Raw genomic sequence first — 18,056 nt, 5'->3', positions numbered from 1 at the left:
AGTCATTAAAAGTTTTGTGTTATTCAATTAAACAAAAGAATCTATATTGTTAATGAATTCAATTATTATGTTATTGGTTCATGACTTTATTTACAAAATAAAGTCATGCAAAGTATCATAAAAATACAGGGATTGTTTGGAGTACTTTACAAGATTTTAGAAAACTAATCAACAAAACTTTTGAACAATCTTTAACAATCTTTCACTATTCATTTTTAATGATTTTGTTAAACTCTTCAAAAATCTTTATAAATTAGAATCCAATAATACCCCTAACTAAATACTCCGAAAAGGTCAATCTATTAAGGCCCAATATATAAGCCCAATTTATAGGCCCAATTGACATCTCGCTATGATTTTAGCGGGAAAATGTTAGACGGCGGCACATTAAGTTCCCGCCACAACAGACTCGCCATTTCTCTTTTGCCCACAGTGGAGAAACGTTTTTTTGCTATCTGTTCAAACAACTTTAGGGTTTTGTTTTTGGTGGTGAAGAGGGAAAATTGTCAGTGAGGGAAGAATTTGAAAAATGGAAGCTTTTGGTGGGTTTGTAATGGATGAACAAGCGATTCAAGTAGAGAACGTCTTCCTCGAGTNACAAAAGGTTTTTTTTTTTTTTTTTTTTTTTTTTTCTGGGCTCTTTTTTGTTTTGTTTATCCACTCAATTTCATTCGCTTTAGGTTGAAATTAGCGTTTTTTATTTGGTTTCCGAAATTGGGTTTTCCAGTTTCCGATTAGATGCGAACAAGCCGGAACTGTATTACGAAGCGGAGATTGAAGCGATTCGAGGCGGTGAATCAACAATGATGTATATTGATTTCTCACATGTTATGGGTTTTAATGATGCTCTTCAGAAAGCAATAGCTGACGAGTATTTGAGGTTTGTATAATTATCTAAAACCCTAGCTTTTTATTGAATTGGGTGTGTTAAGATTTGTTCTGGGGTTTTTGATTTTTGTGTGTTTGGAATTGGTTTAGGTTTGAGCCGTATTTGAGGAATGCGTGTAAGCGGTTTGTGATTGAAATGAATCCTTCTTTCATTTCGGATGATACTCCCAATAAAGATATCAATGTTTCCTTCTACAATCTCCCTTTCACTAAAAGGTAATGCCTTTTATATAGTCCTAATTGATGATTTTGATTCTAGAGTTGTTGTTGTTAGGATGGTTTTGGCTGAATTTTAGTGAATTCTGATGATGACTTTTGTTATCATAATTTTGGCAGGTTGAGGGAGTTAACGTCTGCAGAAATTGGGAAGTTAGTGTCGGTGACTGGTGTGGTTACTAGAACAAGTGAAGTGAGACCTGAGCTGCTTTATGGGACGTTTAAGTGTTTAGATTGTGGTAGTGTTATAAAGAATGTTGAACAACAGTTTAAGTATACACAGGTAATTGGTTCTTGAGTTTGGGTTCTTTTAACATTTTGTAGGAAGTGTTTAGCTTGTCTTTTTGTTTTGTTTGTTTTATATAATTTGTGGCTTTGGTGCAGCCTACGATCTGTGTGAGCCCAACTTGTTTGAACAGAGCAAGATGGGCGTTGCTTAGACAAGAGAGCAAGTTTGCGGATTGGCAAAGAGTTAGAATGCAGGAGACTTCAAAAGAGATACCTGCTGGTTCCTTGCCACGGTCTTTGGATGTCATTCTGCGTCATGAGATTGTTGAACAGGCTAGAGCTGGTGACACGTAAGATTTCTCCTGCGCCAGTTCTCTAAGTTATTTCTTCTATCTTCACAAGAATCAAGATTGACATTCTTTGTACTTGTGTATGTGTCTTCACAGGGTTATTTTTACCGGAACTGTTGTTGTTATACCTGACATATCAGCACTAGCAGCACCTGGAGAGAGAGCAGAATGCCGTCGAGACTCGTCCCAACAGAAAAGCTCTACTGCTGGACATGAAGGTGTTCAAGGTCTCAAGGCTCTGGGAGTTAGAGATCTTTCGTATCGGCTTGCCTTTATCGCCAACTCAGTGCAGGTTTGTCAACTTTTTAGTATCTGTCAAACCTAAACCTGAGATGTGTTGATCAATCTCAATGTTTATTTTTTTCTCCAGATTGCTGATGGTAGTAGGAACACTGATATGAGGAACCGCCAAAATGATTCTAATGAAGATGATCAGCAGCAGTTCACGGTGAGGTTTAAAATTTATTTACTGGACTTGAGACAGTTATTATTCATCAGGGTCCTGGCTTTGCTCTTTTATCCAACCTCTTACACGCTTATGTATACAACTAATTTCATAGGTCCTTATTTGAAATTTACAGGCAGATGAACTAGATGAAATTCAGCAGATGAGAAATACCCCTGATTACTTCAATAAGTTAGTTGGAAGCATGGCCCCAACCGTTTTTGGTCATCAAGACATCAAACGTGCAGTTCTGCTTATGCTTTTAGGCGGTGTGCACAAGACTACTCATGAAGGCATCAACCTTAGAGGAGACATCAATGTTTGTATAGTTGGGGACCCCAGCTGTGCTAAATCCCAATTCCTCAAGTACTGATTCTCATTGAAATTCAGAGCTGTCTTTTTTTCTCTTCTTTAGACTGAAATCTCATGCCTCAGTTTTGGTTTGTTAATTGCAGGTATACCGCAGGCATAGTACCAAGATCTGTGTATACATCTGGGAAGTCCTCTTCTGCAGCTGGGTTGACTGCAACTGTTGCGAAAGAACCGGAAACTGGTGAATTTTGCATTGAGGTAAATTTTGAATTGATGGAAATTTATTACTTGCAAGGAAACTTTCTAGTAACCAAAACTTTATAATCACTTTGAAGAATGCTAGCCTTTCTACAAACATTTGATTTCTGCACTCTTGTTGTTATTAATGCTATCTGACTCTTTAACAGGCTGGTGCTTTAATGCTTGCTGACAATGGAATATGTTGCATTGACGAGTTTGACAAGATGGATATCAAAGATCAGGTAAGTGAGCATCATTGGTTGTTACAGAACAGAGGATTAAGTATCCGAGACAGTGTTTGATGAAAACTATTGTTACATTTGGATGTATAGGTTGCTATTCATGAAGCGATGGAGCAGCAAACCATAAGCATTACAAAAGCTGGGATACAAGCAACCTTGAATGCTAGGACATCAATTCTTGCAGCAGCTAATCCTGTTGGTGGGCGATATGATAAATCTAAACCACTTAAGGTGAGGTCATCCCCAAAAATGAATCCAAACAGATACATATTTGTATTCCTTTCTTTGCTGAAAAAGTTTAATGGAAGCATTCATATCTAATTAGGGTTTGATCATGCTCTTTTCAGTATAACGTCAATCTTCCACCTGCCATTCTTTCGAGGTTTGATCTTGTGTACGTTATGATTGATGACCCTGATGAGGTAACGGATTACCACATTGCCCATCATATCGTGCGAGTTCACCAGAAGCATGAAGCAGCGCTTTCTCCTGAGTTCACTACCGTACAACTTAAGCGCTACATTGCATATGCCAAAACGTTAAAGCCAAAGGTTGTAGACTAGCCCAAAAAATGTTTTGATTGCAAAAGACTCTTCTGTTGGAGGTGCTAACATCTTTTCGCTATCTTCATCTGTTGTGTTGCAGCTAAGCCCAGAAGCAAGAAAGCTACTTGTCGAGTCTTATGTTGCTCTTCGTAGAGGTGATACAACTCCAGGCACAAGAGTCGCATATCGAATGACAGTTAGGCAGCTAGAGGCACTGATCAGGCTCTCAGAAGCCATTGCTAGGAGTCATTTGGAAATTCTGGTGAGATTATCCTGAACAATATTGCCATGTCTTTTTTTTTTAATTCTACCAGTCGTTATTTTGCTTGATTTGAAAATTTGTTATATTTCTTTCAGGTTAAACCAAGTCATGTTCTACTAGCTGTCAGACTGTTGAAGACTTCAGTCATCAGGTAACGTTTAACATCTCTTTTTTTTTTCTCTTAAATTGTCTCAAAACCTTAACCGATAACGATCATATTTGTTTCTCTTATCCAGTGTTGAGTCAGGGGATATCGATCTTTCTGAGTACCAAGATGCTAATGGTGAGAACATGGACGACACAGATGACATTGAAAACCCTGATAATGGAGATGAGGATCAACAGAATGGTGCAGCTGAGCCAGCCCCTGCAACTGCAGGTACTTGCACACTGTTTATGCTCTTCTTTTTTCTCTGACTCAGTTAAGAACCTTAACTAACAACATGGTTTGGCAACAGATAATGGAGCAGCAGCTCAAAAGCTGGTGATTAGCGAGGAAGAATATGATAGAATCACACAGGCCTTAGTCATTCGCCTTAGACAACATGAAGAAACTGTAAACAAAGACAGTAAGCAACATCACTCTTCAATTCTTCATACCATTCATTTTTCTCTTTAACTCTTGAAAAAGATACATTATGCGACTAGTAACTCTTTTTCTTCTTTAGGTTCGGAATTGCCTGGAATAAGACAAAAGGAACTGATTCGATGGTACATCGATCAACAAAATGAGAAAAAGAAATATAGTTCACAAGAGCAAGTAAAACTCGATATCAAGAAACTCAGAGCCATCATTGAGGTAAAATCTTAAAAAGCTTGTAAAAAATCCTAAACAATCTTATTAGTTTTTTTTTTGTTAAAGAAACAATCTTATTAGTTAAAATTATGTTTCTGTCTAACACATTCTATGCATCGTACAGAGCTTGGTATGTAAAGAAGGTCATCTTATAGTGTTAGCTAATGAGCAAGAAGCCGCAGAAACAGAAGAAACAAGGAAAAAATCTTCACAAAGAGATGAGAGGATCTTGGCTGTTGCTCCAAATTATGTAGTTGAGTGATGTTAGTAAGCGTTAAGATATAAATTTGTAGTACTCTTTAAGTGAACTAATTTTATTGGAATTTTGAATTCAGTTAACTTTATCGACACTAGAGAAAATTATATCTTCTCAAATCATAAAACTCTTATAGATGTTGGATATGATCCTTCAGATAGTTACCCGCTCTAATTCTATATTTGCTTCTTCTTTGGTAATTCTATGTTACTCCATGTATTGGTTAACTATCCTCTAAATTTTAAATATTTACCTCATAATCACGTAAATTCTTCATTCTTACCATTCTCCAAGCCCTATAATCGCACATGCATGGCTGCATACGAACCAACCTCATCCTCGCCAGCCTCCATGTTAGGCACGCGACCAGCTCGGGCCCATTTTAATAAGCTCAAGGTTTGATCTCACTAATATCTCGAACTGCTTGATTACACAAGAATTCTAAACATATTACAGTGAAGAGGATCATTCTTTCATTTGATTCATGCTCTGCCCTAAAGACATAAAAATTTCTAATGGACTAATTAACTTTGAAACCTGTCTCGATATCGGTAAAGAAACACGGACAGTGGACTAGTATCCTTGACTGATATGGAAATGTCGTAGCTGGTACTGGTCCAAGAGATTAGAGATGCTAAAGTTGTTGGATGCCATCGTGGATTGGTATTGCCTGGTCATAAGTGATGCCGTTTGGTACATAAAGTAACGTGGGTTGATATTTGTGTCCCACATAGGTGCTTTGAACTGCCAAATGCTGAATTTTTGTTTCTTTGTTCGTCTATGCACACGTTTACTCCAAATTTTGTCATGTTTCATTAGCAAGACCCGAATTACTCCAAATATACTCAAGATACTTCAAATTTATGAAATATTCGTAGACTTGAAAAAAAAAAAAAGCAAGATAAAATAAAAAATGAGTCCAACCCCATAAAAACACAACATATCATAGCCAAAATGATTCATCATTTTGAACTTAAATTTATTTGACTTATGTTGATTTCATGAGATCAACACAACACACTTCAACGAAACCCAAAAGGAAGAAAATGATATTTTTACCGAGTCACCAGAATCTAAGGATGTATTGGATCTATGAGCAAAGTAAATATATAATCCTTGAACTTTCCATCGCGATGGTTGAAGACATCATCTTCTGTATAGAGAACATCTAACAAGCGTCCGAAACCGATGAACTGGTTAAGAATTGGACGAGAAATGTTGGTCATTTTGATGCACTCTTCGTTTACGATCTTGTTAATATTTCCAATCATTTTCTCAAATTTCATATTGGCTTCTTCTTTGGTAACTCCATGTTGCTTCATGTAATAGTTGACTGCGTTTGCAGTATATCCTTTCTTCATATCGTCCTGAAAAATTTAGTTAAATTAGAAAATGTTGTGACATCTAAACACAAATTTAGTTAAGAGTTTTTGACTTTTTGTATCCTTCCACAATAGGGAAAAAAAAAATTAATATAGGGAAAGCAAGAATTTATTTCTTTCACGTAAATTGTAAAATATTAATTCATCAAATATGTTGACAAAAAAAAAAAAATCAAATATATGTAGTTACGGTTTTCGATCGGGGTAACAAATTTTTGATGTAGACCAGGTTTGGCAAAAAGAACGGTTCCCGGTCACATCCGGTCGATAGATTCGGTTTAAATCATTGCCTAATCTTTTCTGAAATAACGTTTTTGTGTACCTCATAATCGGTCATGTCATCCATGAGACGTGTCTTTGCAGCCAAAGAACGGACGAGCTTTGGCCTAGATCTTAGCAACTCAAAATCTTTCTTCTTACCAATCTCTCCAAGTCCCATAATAGAACATGCCATGGCTGCATAGGCACCAACCTCAACTTCACCAGCCTCCATGTACTCATCAAAGTTAGGCATGTGACCTGCTCGTGACCATTTGATAAGCTCTAGGTTTGACCTCAGGAGTATCTTGAACTGCTTAGTTACACCAAAATTTTTAACATGGTAAATTCTTTTTACCAGCCATGAATATGATAATCATATGGATTTGGTTATGAATACTTAGGGTTAGTATAAATAATCACCTCTTCTATCATCTTCAGCAGCATAAATGATCTTTCTTGTGACCTCAATATTTCTTCATACTCTTTAAAAACGTACATCACAAATTGGAAGGAACTCTTCATGTGACCTTGAAGATTTCCCATGTAATCTGGTTCCCATCTGCTCACATAAAATGCAAAAGTGATTATAGAGTATTATTTGTTTATTGGATTTTGTAATGAGATTGCATGAATCGTTTCAAGTTATATATGTACCTTTCAAGACAATCAACCAGGCTTGTATCTTCAGGAATTGAACCATGGATATCGCAAGCGTCATCTAAAAAAGTGATTAGTAAGTATAACTTAGCTGACATAATTCTGCCAAGTGAAACCTGAGGCTCAAAGTTGATCACCAGTGCCGAGAACTAACTCTCGACAGTTCTTTCTTTGCTGTTACGTGGGAGGTTTAACGTATGGTTTAGTTCCCTCCACCACCTACGAAAATATACAAAATATTATATATACAACGTATGGTTTAGTTCCCTAGCTAGCTCTTTTAGAAGAAAACTAGATAATTAATCCACATACATGGTGATAGTTTTTAATTCTTGGAAATAATGAAGCTGGAAGAACTTGAAATTGAGCTTGGCTAGCTTGAGCAGTGTTTCATCACGGTCCGCTTCTTGTTCATAGAATGAAATATATTCTCTTGCAATTAGGGCTTGGCTTTTCCGGTGTTGAGGTATGTGAAGGGCCTTTTGTATAAGCTTTAACATATTTGGTGGGCTCGCTCTGTGACGTGTAGCTAGTGGCTCCAAGTGGTCTAGTGTGAAGCTCGATGCTTCATCCAATATATGATCCGTCGTTGTCCTAAAGTGCCCAGCTTCGTAGAAGCTTTAACATACCCTTAACATCTTTAGTTAAACTTTCCTTGAACTTGCCGTTTTTTCCTTTGAATCTGTTGAAGACATCTATATAAAAATAAATCATTAGTTATTTTTAATGGATTATATATTCATCTAAATCAAAATGTACATCAACAATTTTATGACATGCATGTTTTAAAAAAATCCGTACCGGACAACATATTGTAACCGCATGTTCTAAAAACTCGAAACATGGTTGAGATTGTATACAAATCATTTTCATCAGCGATCAAATCTTCTATATTTTCAAAAGCATGTTTCAAGGTCTCTTCGATCTCGTTCTCAAAATGATAAGAGAGACCAAGGCTGATCAGCAAATGAATCGAAAGTATCTTCCTCTTTATTGCATCGGAAGACAAACTAAATATGTCTTCTCTCACTTTAGGTTTGAGTTCCTCAATGTCTCTAGCAAGGACATCAAAATCCTGAAAGTAGAAATATATACATGTCAATGTGACAAGTAACTTTAGCTTTAATAAACCAAAAGAAATTTAGAAATTTCATGAGACGCAAGTACCATTTCTTTGACACATCACACATATCAGGTAATAATGTAATAAACATGCAACACAAATTACTAGTCTTTTTATATCATGGTTCTGGACATATATATACATTTGACTATTATATATACTGTTATATATATAGTTGTTAATGGTTATATAGACTCACCGAGTCAGTGAAGGGAACACTGAGGAAGTGATCACCCCATTGAGAAGGTGGCAATTTAAAAAAATTGAAGCATATATCCTGATTTCGTGTTTCCATAGTCATGAAATGAGAGAGAGAAAGAGAGAAAGAGAGAGTGGTGGTGGATTATTTGCAACGGGGTAGACCTATATATAGGAAAAATTGAGAGTTGATGGTCATATATATATCGTTATGCCTTATACATGTTGGTGATAATAAACAGAGGTATATGTTTATCTTAATCATATATACTAGGTTTGAACCCGCGATACAACGCGGGTATATTATTTTTTTTTATTTTGTTAGATATATTATATTTATGAATGCTTTATTTTTCGTGTCTAGGTCAAAGAGTAAAATAAAATGTTTTATATATTTTGTGTGTGTATTGAATGAAAATCAAATATTTTTTGTTTTTCTGTTCGGTTTTGATGCACGGTATATTTAACACATATCACACTTTTTTAAACTTATATATCGTTTTGTCTATTATTTTTGTGTTTATTATGTCAAATGTATCAGCCCACATCCATTTTAGCTTGTCTGATTTGTAATCTACATGGCCTTGCTACTACTCGCATAGGCTTGCCCGCTAAACCCGCAACCCGCATAGGCTTATCCACTAAAACCCGCAATCCGCATAGACTTCTATGTGATTGTAAAACCTCTTCTACTTGTTTAGGAAGAAAAAATATTAAAATTTTGTGTGTTCAATGTTATGTTCAATAACCCTTGTTAAGTCCAAGAGGACAGACCTCTAAAATATATTTTAAAATAATTAAAAGAAATCAAATTGTTTTTAAATATAAATTAATATTTTTCCTATTTAAATTAATATTTTTGTATTTCGTAAGTAATTTAGTTTTTATACATCAAAACTATTTATAGTATCACATATATTACATTAGTGTCTTTACGACATTAATATCTTATAAGTTTTTATAGAAAAAATGTTCCATTTGCAAATCTTTTGATATGAGATATGAGATATAATATTTACAATAATTTTTTTTAAAGAAAAACTCAAATTCTGATAATTAATGTACATACATTATAAATTATTTTTAGATATTTATACTATACATGAATCAAATATGTAATAATATTTTAGGATAACATTTCTACTGCAACTTATTTTAACCTATTTACTCTATTTTTTTTTCTTAACAACACAAAATAACTTATTTACTATTTGGGCCTTCAATTCTACACCAAAGCCCATACAACTTTCCTTCCTCCACCTTACGACACAACAACTCCTTTCGTTGTCGTCGAGGCAGAGAGAGAGAAGAGAAGAACAACTCCCTTCTTCTTTTCTTATTCTTTCTTCTTGTAATTTCTCTTGTTTTCATACTTGATTCTATTGTGTAGGTTTAATCAAAGATGAGACTCCAACAAAAGCACCCGATTCTGGTGGATCCGAGGTTCGTAACTAACCAATTTACAACTTTGTTTTATAATTTATGTGGTTGTTGATCTTCAAATTTAACCCAGTTCGCAATTCAAATAACATATACCTTTCGAATTGAACATTACCCAAAAAATATTTGTAAATCTGATGACAATAATTTCCGATTATATAGTGATAATCATGAAAAACCAAATTCAAAATTTGGGGTTTATACAATTTCAAAATCGAATATAAATTTTGTAAGTTTGTTTTCGTTGAAGTAAGCATCTCAAATAACTTAATTCAGGTTTTAATATGAATCAAAGAGACCTTAATTTCAAAATCTGTTTTTTTTTTATAAAAAAGATGGAATTTTATCCCAAATTGACAAAGGAAAAATGTTCAACTGATCTCCATTCTCCTGGAATGATCTTGTTTCCACACCAGTTCATCAAGTCATTTTTCATGGAAGCGTGGATCTTTGTACCCTGAAATAACATTAGATTTGTTTAGTTTTATAAGAATACAACTTGAATATGTATGTATACAAAATAGTGATAGTTTTAAAAAAATTCTTTATACTCACTTCACTTGAACGTCAGCGAGTACCATGTCCAAGGTTTCACCAAATTTTGCTCTATACGTCTTCCAGGTATGAAGAATCCAAACTTGAACTTTCCATGAAGTCTTCTAAGGCTTAACATCTCAGATGAATGCCAAGCTGCAGCCATTGGCAATACTTTTTGTGTGTTTAACGACTTTTAAAAGAGGAATGGTAAGTGTTTGATGATCATATTTATAGATGAATAGTAGTTTAGGGTTTAGGTAAAAAAGTTTGAATGTTAGTTTTTTGTGAAAGCAAAAAGTCTTGGATACGCTTAACAGAAAAAGATACTTCGCCAATTTAGAATGAATGATGGTTGATTTACGGGAAATATTCAATATATGACGAAAGATTTGAGCGTTGATTATGGAATTTTGGTTTGTTAGATAGTTATGATTTTTTTAGAAATAGAATCGAGATTTTGTGGTGATTAAGTTTTGAAGATTTCTTTTTATTCGTATATTCTTTCGATTATGTGTGAAACAACTAATGGGCAAGGCTTTTTTGGTGGTTTTCGTACAGGCCAAAACGACATTCACGTGAAGCCCAACAACATTCAAACCGGGTTATAAGTGGAAGGACGCGGATCCTTTCTCCAAACGGATCGGGTAATGTCGATTCCTTAGTTTTTTTACAAAATTACCTCTTCCAATTTCAATATACATTCTCCTTTACAACAAATTGAATGACAATCTGAGAAATTTTGAGCAATTTTCGAATTTGTACTTCTCTTTTACTTATATAGAGATGATTTATATTTATGCATATGCATGTTGATATAAAACCATATATATGTATATTTAAAAGATGTTCACATATGAATGTCACCCAAATTGGAATTGATCATCAAAAAACAACTTTTATATGGACGCAATTACTTTAGGATTTGGGGATAAGTTTAACAGATTTGTATACATTTTTACTGCACAAAGGGAGAACAAAATATTTTATTGATAAAGATTTCTGAACTATATAATATAAAGTTTTTAGTGAATGCTCTCCGAACGATCGATCTTAATTAAGGAAGTCGTAATGATGCTTTGGTCGCTTCAAATCGTTTTCTTAGATTATCGTTAAGGAAATCTAAAGAGATTTAGATGAATAGTAAAAATGAGAATTCTAAAGTGGTAAACGAAGAAAATGGTAAATAGTAATGATTTTGAATTCTATATAAATGAAAAGAATTAGGTTCCCACCGGGAATATATTTTTATAATTAATAATTAAAAATTAAATTATGTTTTATTTTTTGGTAGTATTTCTTATGTTATATAGTATTTCTTATGTCATTAATTATTTTTGGATGAAAATGTAGTTTTTTCTAGTTTAGAAATATACATTGGGTTTTGGTTGAAATGTTTAACATTTATAATTTAAGTTTTACTATTTATTTTTGCAAATAAATTTATTAGAGTCAAGAAAACATTATAATATGTATTTCAAGATAAGTATTTGGATGAAAGTATTTAATTACACTTCCTATTTAAACATTCCAGGATTCTCGATCGCTCTCTAACACGATTCTTCGCATCAGTTTTCCTTGTCATACCCAGATTTGGTTTAAAGAACATATACCGAAATTGGCTTTCATGTCCTGGCTCACGGTTCTCAATCGACTAACAACAAGGGATCGTTTGAGAAACTGGAATTTGCAGGTTCCTTCAAGCTGTCTTCTCTGTGCTTCAGGAGAGGAGAGCAGAGATCATTTGTTCTTTCAATGCCCCTACTCCTGCGATCTCTGGATGGACTTCTTCGCTCACCTAGCTCCTCCAATCTCCTCAAACTTCAACGGTCTTCTTATCTGGCTGAAGAAGCCGACACCCAACAGAAAACTTAATATCATTTGCAAGCTGGTGTTTCAAGCCTTAATACACAGCATTTGGTCGGAGCGTAACAGAAGGCTTCACTCTGCCAATTTCTGCACTGGAGAGAGGATCAGGAGGGAAATTCAAGTTCTAATGCGACGGCGACTGACAGGACTGGACAGAGAGGAGACTCATCGTCATCGAGCCTTCACAGTAGCAGTCACTCCACAAGACACCTACCTCTACTTATGGTTCGCGAACGTCCAAGTTCCCTAGCTTATAGTATCTATTATAAGTAAAGCTACTCATGTCAAATTCTCCTACTCTGTACGAAACTTTTTTAAAAAAGTAATATATCCGGTATCTATTTAAAAAAAAAAAAAAAAAGTGATATGCTTAGAGAAATAGAGAAAATACATTTTGTAAAGGAGTTCGTGACTGTACTATATAAAATTATAAATGTTCGGTGGTATACCTATATTGAAAGACCTCTTGAAAAAATACTTGTCTTGTTTCTTCATCTTTTTCCGTTATTAACTTAAGAAGTCCGACAAAGCAAAGCTCCATTGATGGTCTTAGACCCAAGTACTAAAGATTGTTGTTTTTCTTTTTATGAAGACTCCGTGATTGTACTAGATGTTAGGTAGCTATGTTAATCTCTGAATCAAAAGGCTGTTCAAGAGAACCATATACATATATAGAATAGACGTGTATGTATTTTTTTTGTGTGTGGGGCAATTATAATCCTTGTATTCTAGTTGAACTGATTTGCTTTGTAACCATTTAATATAAAAGTAAAAGTTTATATTTGGTATATAATTATGTTAGGTTTTATACCATTTTCCGTTTTAGAGAGACGGTTGCATAGATACACAGGAAGCAGAGAAGAGCGAAAATCTACAAAACAAAAAAAAACACACATGACACAACCAACAAGCTGCAAGAACCAACTATTGGAGTATTAATCAATCCCGTATGTTTAGGGATTGGATTATTTAGTTTCCTTTCATTATTGTTGTATATTCGCGAGTATCATAGCACTTAGGTCCAGAATNTTTTTTTTTTTTTTTTTTTGTCGACAAACATTCCTTTAGATTAAGTTACAGGTTTACAAACTCTCCTTTAAGGGGAGCCGAACGCAGACCAGTAAAGTTACAGAAGAGGAAACTTGACCATGGTATGTTGTATACAACACATGATACAAAAAACCATGAAATAAAACAGAAAGAAACATAACTAGGCTTAGAAGCTAAAACAAAGGGATTAAAGACCCAAAAGATAAAGAGCTCTACTATGCTAGTAGGCCATCCAAATACGGGGAGTGTGATCTGTTGCCAGACTGATAACTCCGATGATAAACATTGCCGCATAGGATACATAAGATTCCTAGCAGTTTTACGCTTCCAATATTGCGCCTGAAGTGTCGAAACATCCATTCCCTGAAAAGGGAGGTCGCAAGAAGGACGAGAATTACTTCTCGCAGTCACAGAACCATAGTCTGCAAATAGAAGAGAAACCCGAAACCATACGATTGCCATCCACGGTCCCGAGCCAAGCAATAAGCTTCGTAGAGAGATAAAGCCCTTGAGTATGGTTGGTGTACAATGATACACAAGCGTATCAATTCCCCCTGAGATAGACATCAATGACGGAAAAACATGTTTTCTCCCATTTGATACTGTTATGAGAATACACACACCTCACAGTTGAGGGATATACACCAAAAGGGTCTCTCTTTGCTCAAAGAAGAATTTAAAAGCAACTCTTTTCTCACAGGAGGATACAAGGGGCTCAGAGTATGGCACTACAAAGACCATCTTTCCAAGTGTGTTCGTACCGCCAAGATGCGTTCTCGCATGTATGGTTGAGGTGAAGTTTTTAACAGCAATATCCAGTAAGAATAAAGATACCATAATTCACTCTATAATGGAGGATTTTGATGAGAACAATTTCTCCAAAAAAGAAGGACTAAGTTTAAGTGATCTAACACATGAGGAGGAAAATGAGATATATAGGAATAAAGCTACAAAAAGACCCTTACGGAATAAGAGTTGTACATTGGAGCTACAACGATACACTTGCACAATTTGCAGATATTACTTTTGATGCTTAGCTTTTGATAAAACCATCAAATCTAGTAAGTTAAAACAATACATCTTAACCACTAAGCTGATTCATGCTCTTTCCCTTTTACATGAAAGGAGCAATCACTCCACATGGGAGGAAGTGGATGAATAACGGACTAGACCACATGACAATCTGGCCCAGGTCAAGGCCCACCATAAAGCAAAGCCGTGAGTGGTGTGAGTGAGAAAAGAACAGACAGCTAGGTTTAGGGGAAGTGTCAAGAGGATCTTTCCGGAAATGAGACAACGGGAGAAACTGGCTGAGCAGAGACCAGTGAAGGGAGGCGGATCTCCTCTACGAAGAAGGAGTAGCCGTTGACGGCGTTCAACGGGAGCAGATCTAGATTTACCATGCCGCGAGAACTCAAGTGAGGGAATTTTGGCTACGACATCCGTCAACTCGAAGCATAACCCGTGGTCAAAAAAGCAGAAACTGCTTTGTGGACATGAGGAGAGAGTGATGAGCAACACAAGAGAAGGAGATGAGTCAGGTATGTGCGGCGGATCCGGTGACTCTGGTGGAACCAGTGTGTGGAGAGTACTCCGCAAAATGTTCTTCACTTGATAGTGACAAAGTTGAATACGAAGATTTGGCTGATTTGCTCACCAGCGCTGCGAGTGGCTTGCGGAAAGAGAGAGAAGGAATCGGGAATATCTCACCAGAAACCATGGTGAAAATAAGGAAGAAAGATCTCGCCGGCAACTAGAGGCCGACAAAATGCGAGGTAAGGTCTTCGGACGAGTGGGTCCGAGAAGATAGATGAAGAAGGCCGTTTAATAGTAGGTAGAGTTTGAGAATTGTCGCCGACGAAGACTCATCTTGGGGATGAGCGGCTATCTCGACTTCTGTGCCTGGGAGAGAGTTTTAACTAGGGCGAACCCTACTTTTTTAAATCAAAACATTTTTTGTCCAGAATACATTATTATGTATATATGTATGTGATGAGACACACATAATTCATCGATTTGTTCATGGTATCAAAGCCTGAAATACAAAACCTCTAAAAAAAAATTTCGATCATGGTTACAATGACTTTCTCGAACCCGATGAACACGAACACGATGACTGTGGAGGTGAGGCTGACAATCCAGGGGCAGTGATCTCTCATCCATTGCTGAAGGGAAGTGTCGGTCCAGCAATCACGAGAGCCCTACGCAAAAATTTAAAAATGTGCCCTTTTATTATATTACAAAAGTTTTAAGTTTTCTACAGAATGCCACAACTTTATTTTGTAAGGCCTTTTACATATTATAGAAAAGAAAAAAGGCCTTTTACATCTAAGTAAAAAAACTTTTATACATATTCTACAAAAAAGGCCTTTTGTTTGATGTATTGTGTTTTTGGTGTCTTTTGTCTTTCATTTAATATTCGTTTTGAGTCATTTGTCGCATCTTTGTCCGTCTTTTGTGTCTTTTTGGTCTTTTCTTCTGTTGTGATTAGTTGTGGAGACAATGTGCTAGATTTGGAGTTTTTTGGTTGGATTCGAGCTTAATTTGAATAAAGCAGCAGGAAGTGACTTCTGGATATCTTTAAGTTGAACTGAAGAATGAAGTTTGGACAAGTCTAAAGAAGTCTAGTAAAGTCTGTAGACAAGTATGTTGAAGTCTGGAGAGGTCTGGTGAAGTCTGTAGACAAGTCTGGAGAAGTCTGGTGAAGTCTGTAGACAAGTCTGGAGAAGTCTGGTGAAGTTTGAAGACAAGTCTGGTGAAGTTTGAAGTCTGTAGACAAGTCTGGTGAAATTTATTCACAAGTCTATTAAAGTCTGGTGAAGTCTGTTTTGACTACATTCCAGACACTTATTTTCTTTTTCTAAACTTTTCTATTCTCATTTTTGATTTTATATATTTTATTTTAATAAGGGTATAAATACCCCCAAACCCTAATTAGCAAGGGGTGCGATGCTAAATTCTATTTTTCTGAGTTTTTCTGCAACCTGAGACTTTTTGTAAGCCGCTCTTTTGGGATTCTAGAGATCCATCCTCATTGAAAATTTGGAGAAGATTTCTAAACCCTTTCTTATTATTTCTGCAATTTAATCATGTTTTCTTTATCTACGATTTTTGTTCTCTCTTTTGCTATGTGTGAGTAGTCACCTAATTGGGTTTTAGGGTTCTAAGTAGGGGATCAAATGATTTAATGGTTCAATTGTTGCTTGGGAATTCTATTTTTTCTTTGTGGTTCTTTGATTCATATGCTCTTAATGCTAGAATAAGACTGATCACCTTGTTCTAGATTCTAGGTCTTTCTACGCATCACAAGTGTTCGATAGAATGCCTTAACCAATATGAATTGAGCAATATTTCTCTAACCTGCGAAAGTTGATGTTAGGGGATATTGTGAACTTAGTGAACTTGTTTGATAATGCAAATTTGATTAGGAGATTACAAATGAAAGTTTAGTAATTGAGTAGTCAACTTTAGTGATTAATACCTTGAAAGCGGGTTAGTCAAATCTTGTGTTCATGTTCTAGAACGGTTCTTAACTATTGAAATCCTTGTTTCATTTTCCCATTGGTCATTGATCTCTGAAATACCCTATAGCCCAATGTTTTAATCGCATAAGTTAAATCGTTTTATTTATTGCATTTTTATTTACAATTTCTGAAACCAAACAAACAAACTTTCGTTCGCTTTAGCTATTTACAAGTCTCGAAAATCTTTAGTGTACCATTGGTCCTTGTGGATTCGATCCCGCATATATTGCCTTGCGGTTAAGTTTATCGGGTAAATACTCGAGCAATCAAGTTGGCGCTGTTGCCGGGGACCAATTGCGTTACCTAGAGATTTATGATTAGTTTATAGTCTAGAGTATTTTTATTTACAGCTGGTAACCAAAGCTTTTTTGTCTTTTTGGTGTTTTCAGGTGTATGACCCGCAGTGCAGGCTCTTCACACCTAGAACAATATCATGAAGACTTGGGAAAGTTTGAGAGAGAGAATAGGAGAAAGAAAAGACTTGCTGAAATGGATGATGGTTTAGCTGGTCGAAATGTTGGCAATGTGGATGATGAACATCATGAAGATGAACATCATGGAGAGTTTGAGGATCCCCCTCCTGCTGGGAACGTTAATCCTCCTGCTGGTGGAGATGCTGCCTGTGCAGCTGCACAAAGAGAAGCTGTGCGACGTGAAGCTACCCGTTTAGATGCTTTTAATCAAAGACCGGCAAATGTTCGACAGATTTTGAGGGAACATGATGCTCTCAACGCTGAGATGTACCGCAGAGGTATCCAACATCCTCCAATCGCCAGAAATGATTTTGAGATCAAACAAGCACTGTTGGGTTTAGTGAAGCAAAATCAGTTTCATGGTCTACTGTCAGAGAACCCAGTTTATCATTTGGAGTACTTTGAGGATATATGTGGCACGACGCGAATGAATGGGATACCTGATGATGCTGTCAAATGCAAGTTGTTCTCATTTTCTCTGAGTGATAAAGCTCATCGTTGGTTTAAGTCTTTGAAGGGAGATACCATTCGAACATGGGATGAGTATAAAGCTGCGTTCTTGGGACAATATTTTACTCAAGCAAGGAATACTCTTCTTAGGAATAAGATTTCAGGCTTCCAGCAGCATGCTACTGAGTCATTCCATGAGGCTTGGGAAAGGTTCAAAGACTACTAAGAGAGAATGTCCTCACCATGGATTCACACCAGAATCACTCATCAACACGTTCTACAGAGGGGTTGATGAGAGGTATAAGATGGCCCTGG

General features: G+C 35.9%; 1 protein-coding gene and 1 pseudogene across 1 annotated transcript; one reads left to right on the top strand and one right to left on the bottom strand.

The window, feature by feature from the left end:
- On the top strand, positions 393-4,961 carry LOC104760501 (DNA replication licensing factor MCM6-like). Its single transcript, XM_010483439.2, has 18 exons — positions 393-599; positions 721-880; positions 979-1,104; positions 1,225-1,387; positions 1,489-1,682; positions 1,779-1,974; positions 2,053-2,130; positions 2,264-2,493; positions 2,583-2,697; positions 2,847-2,921; positions 3,012-3,152; positions 3,269-3,472; positions 3,567-3,728; positions 3,824-3,879; positions 3,965-4,107; positions 4,187-4,297; positions 4,397-4,527; positions 4,649-4,961. Exons 1-18 carry the CDS (start codon positions 530-532, stop codon positions 4,784-4,786), a joined length of 2,493 nt encoding a protein of 830 aa, XP_010481741.1. The 5' UTR covers positions 393-529; the 3' UTR covers positions 4,787-4,961.
- Positions 5,784-8,498, bottom strand: LOC104763116 (annotated as a pseudogene).

Source organism: Camelina sativa, chromosome 18 (genome assembly GCF_000633955.1).
Source record: "Camelina sativa cultivar DH55 chromosome 18, Cs, whole genome shotgun sequence".
NCBI lineage: Eukaryota > Viridiplantae > Streptophyta > Magnoliopsida > Brassicales > Brassicaceae > Camelina > Camelina sativa.
The sequence above is the reverse complement of the archived record's forward strand: the minus strand, read 5'-3'. Positions and strand labels throughout refer to the sequence as shown.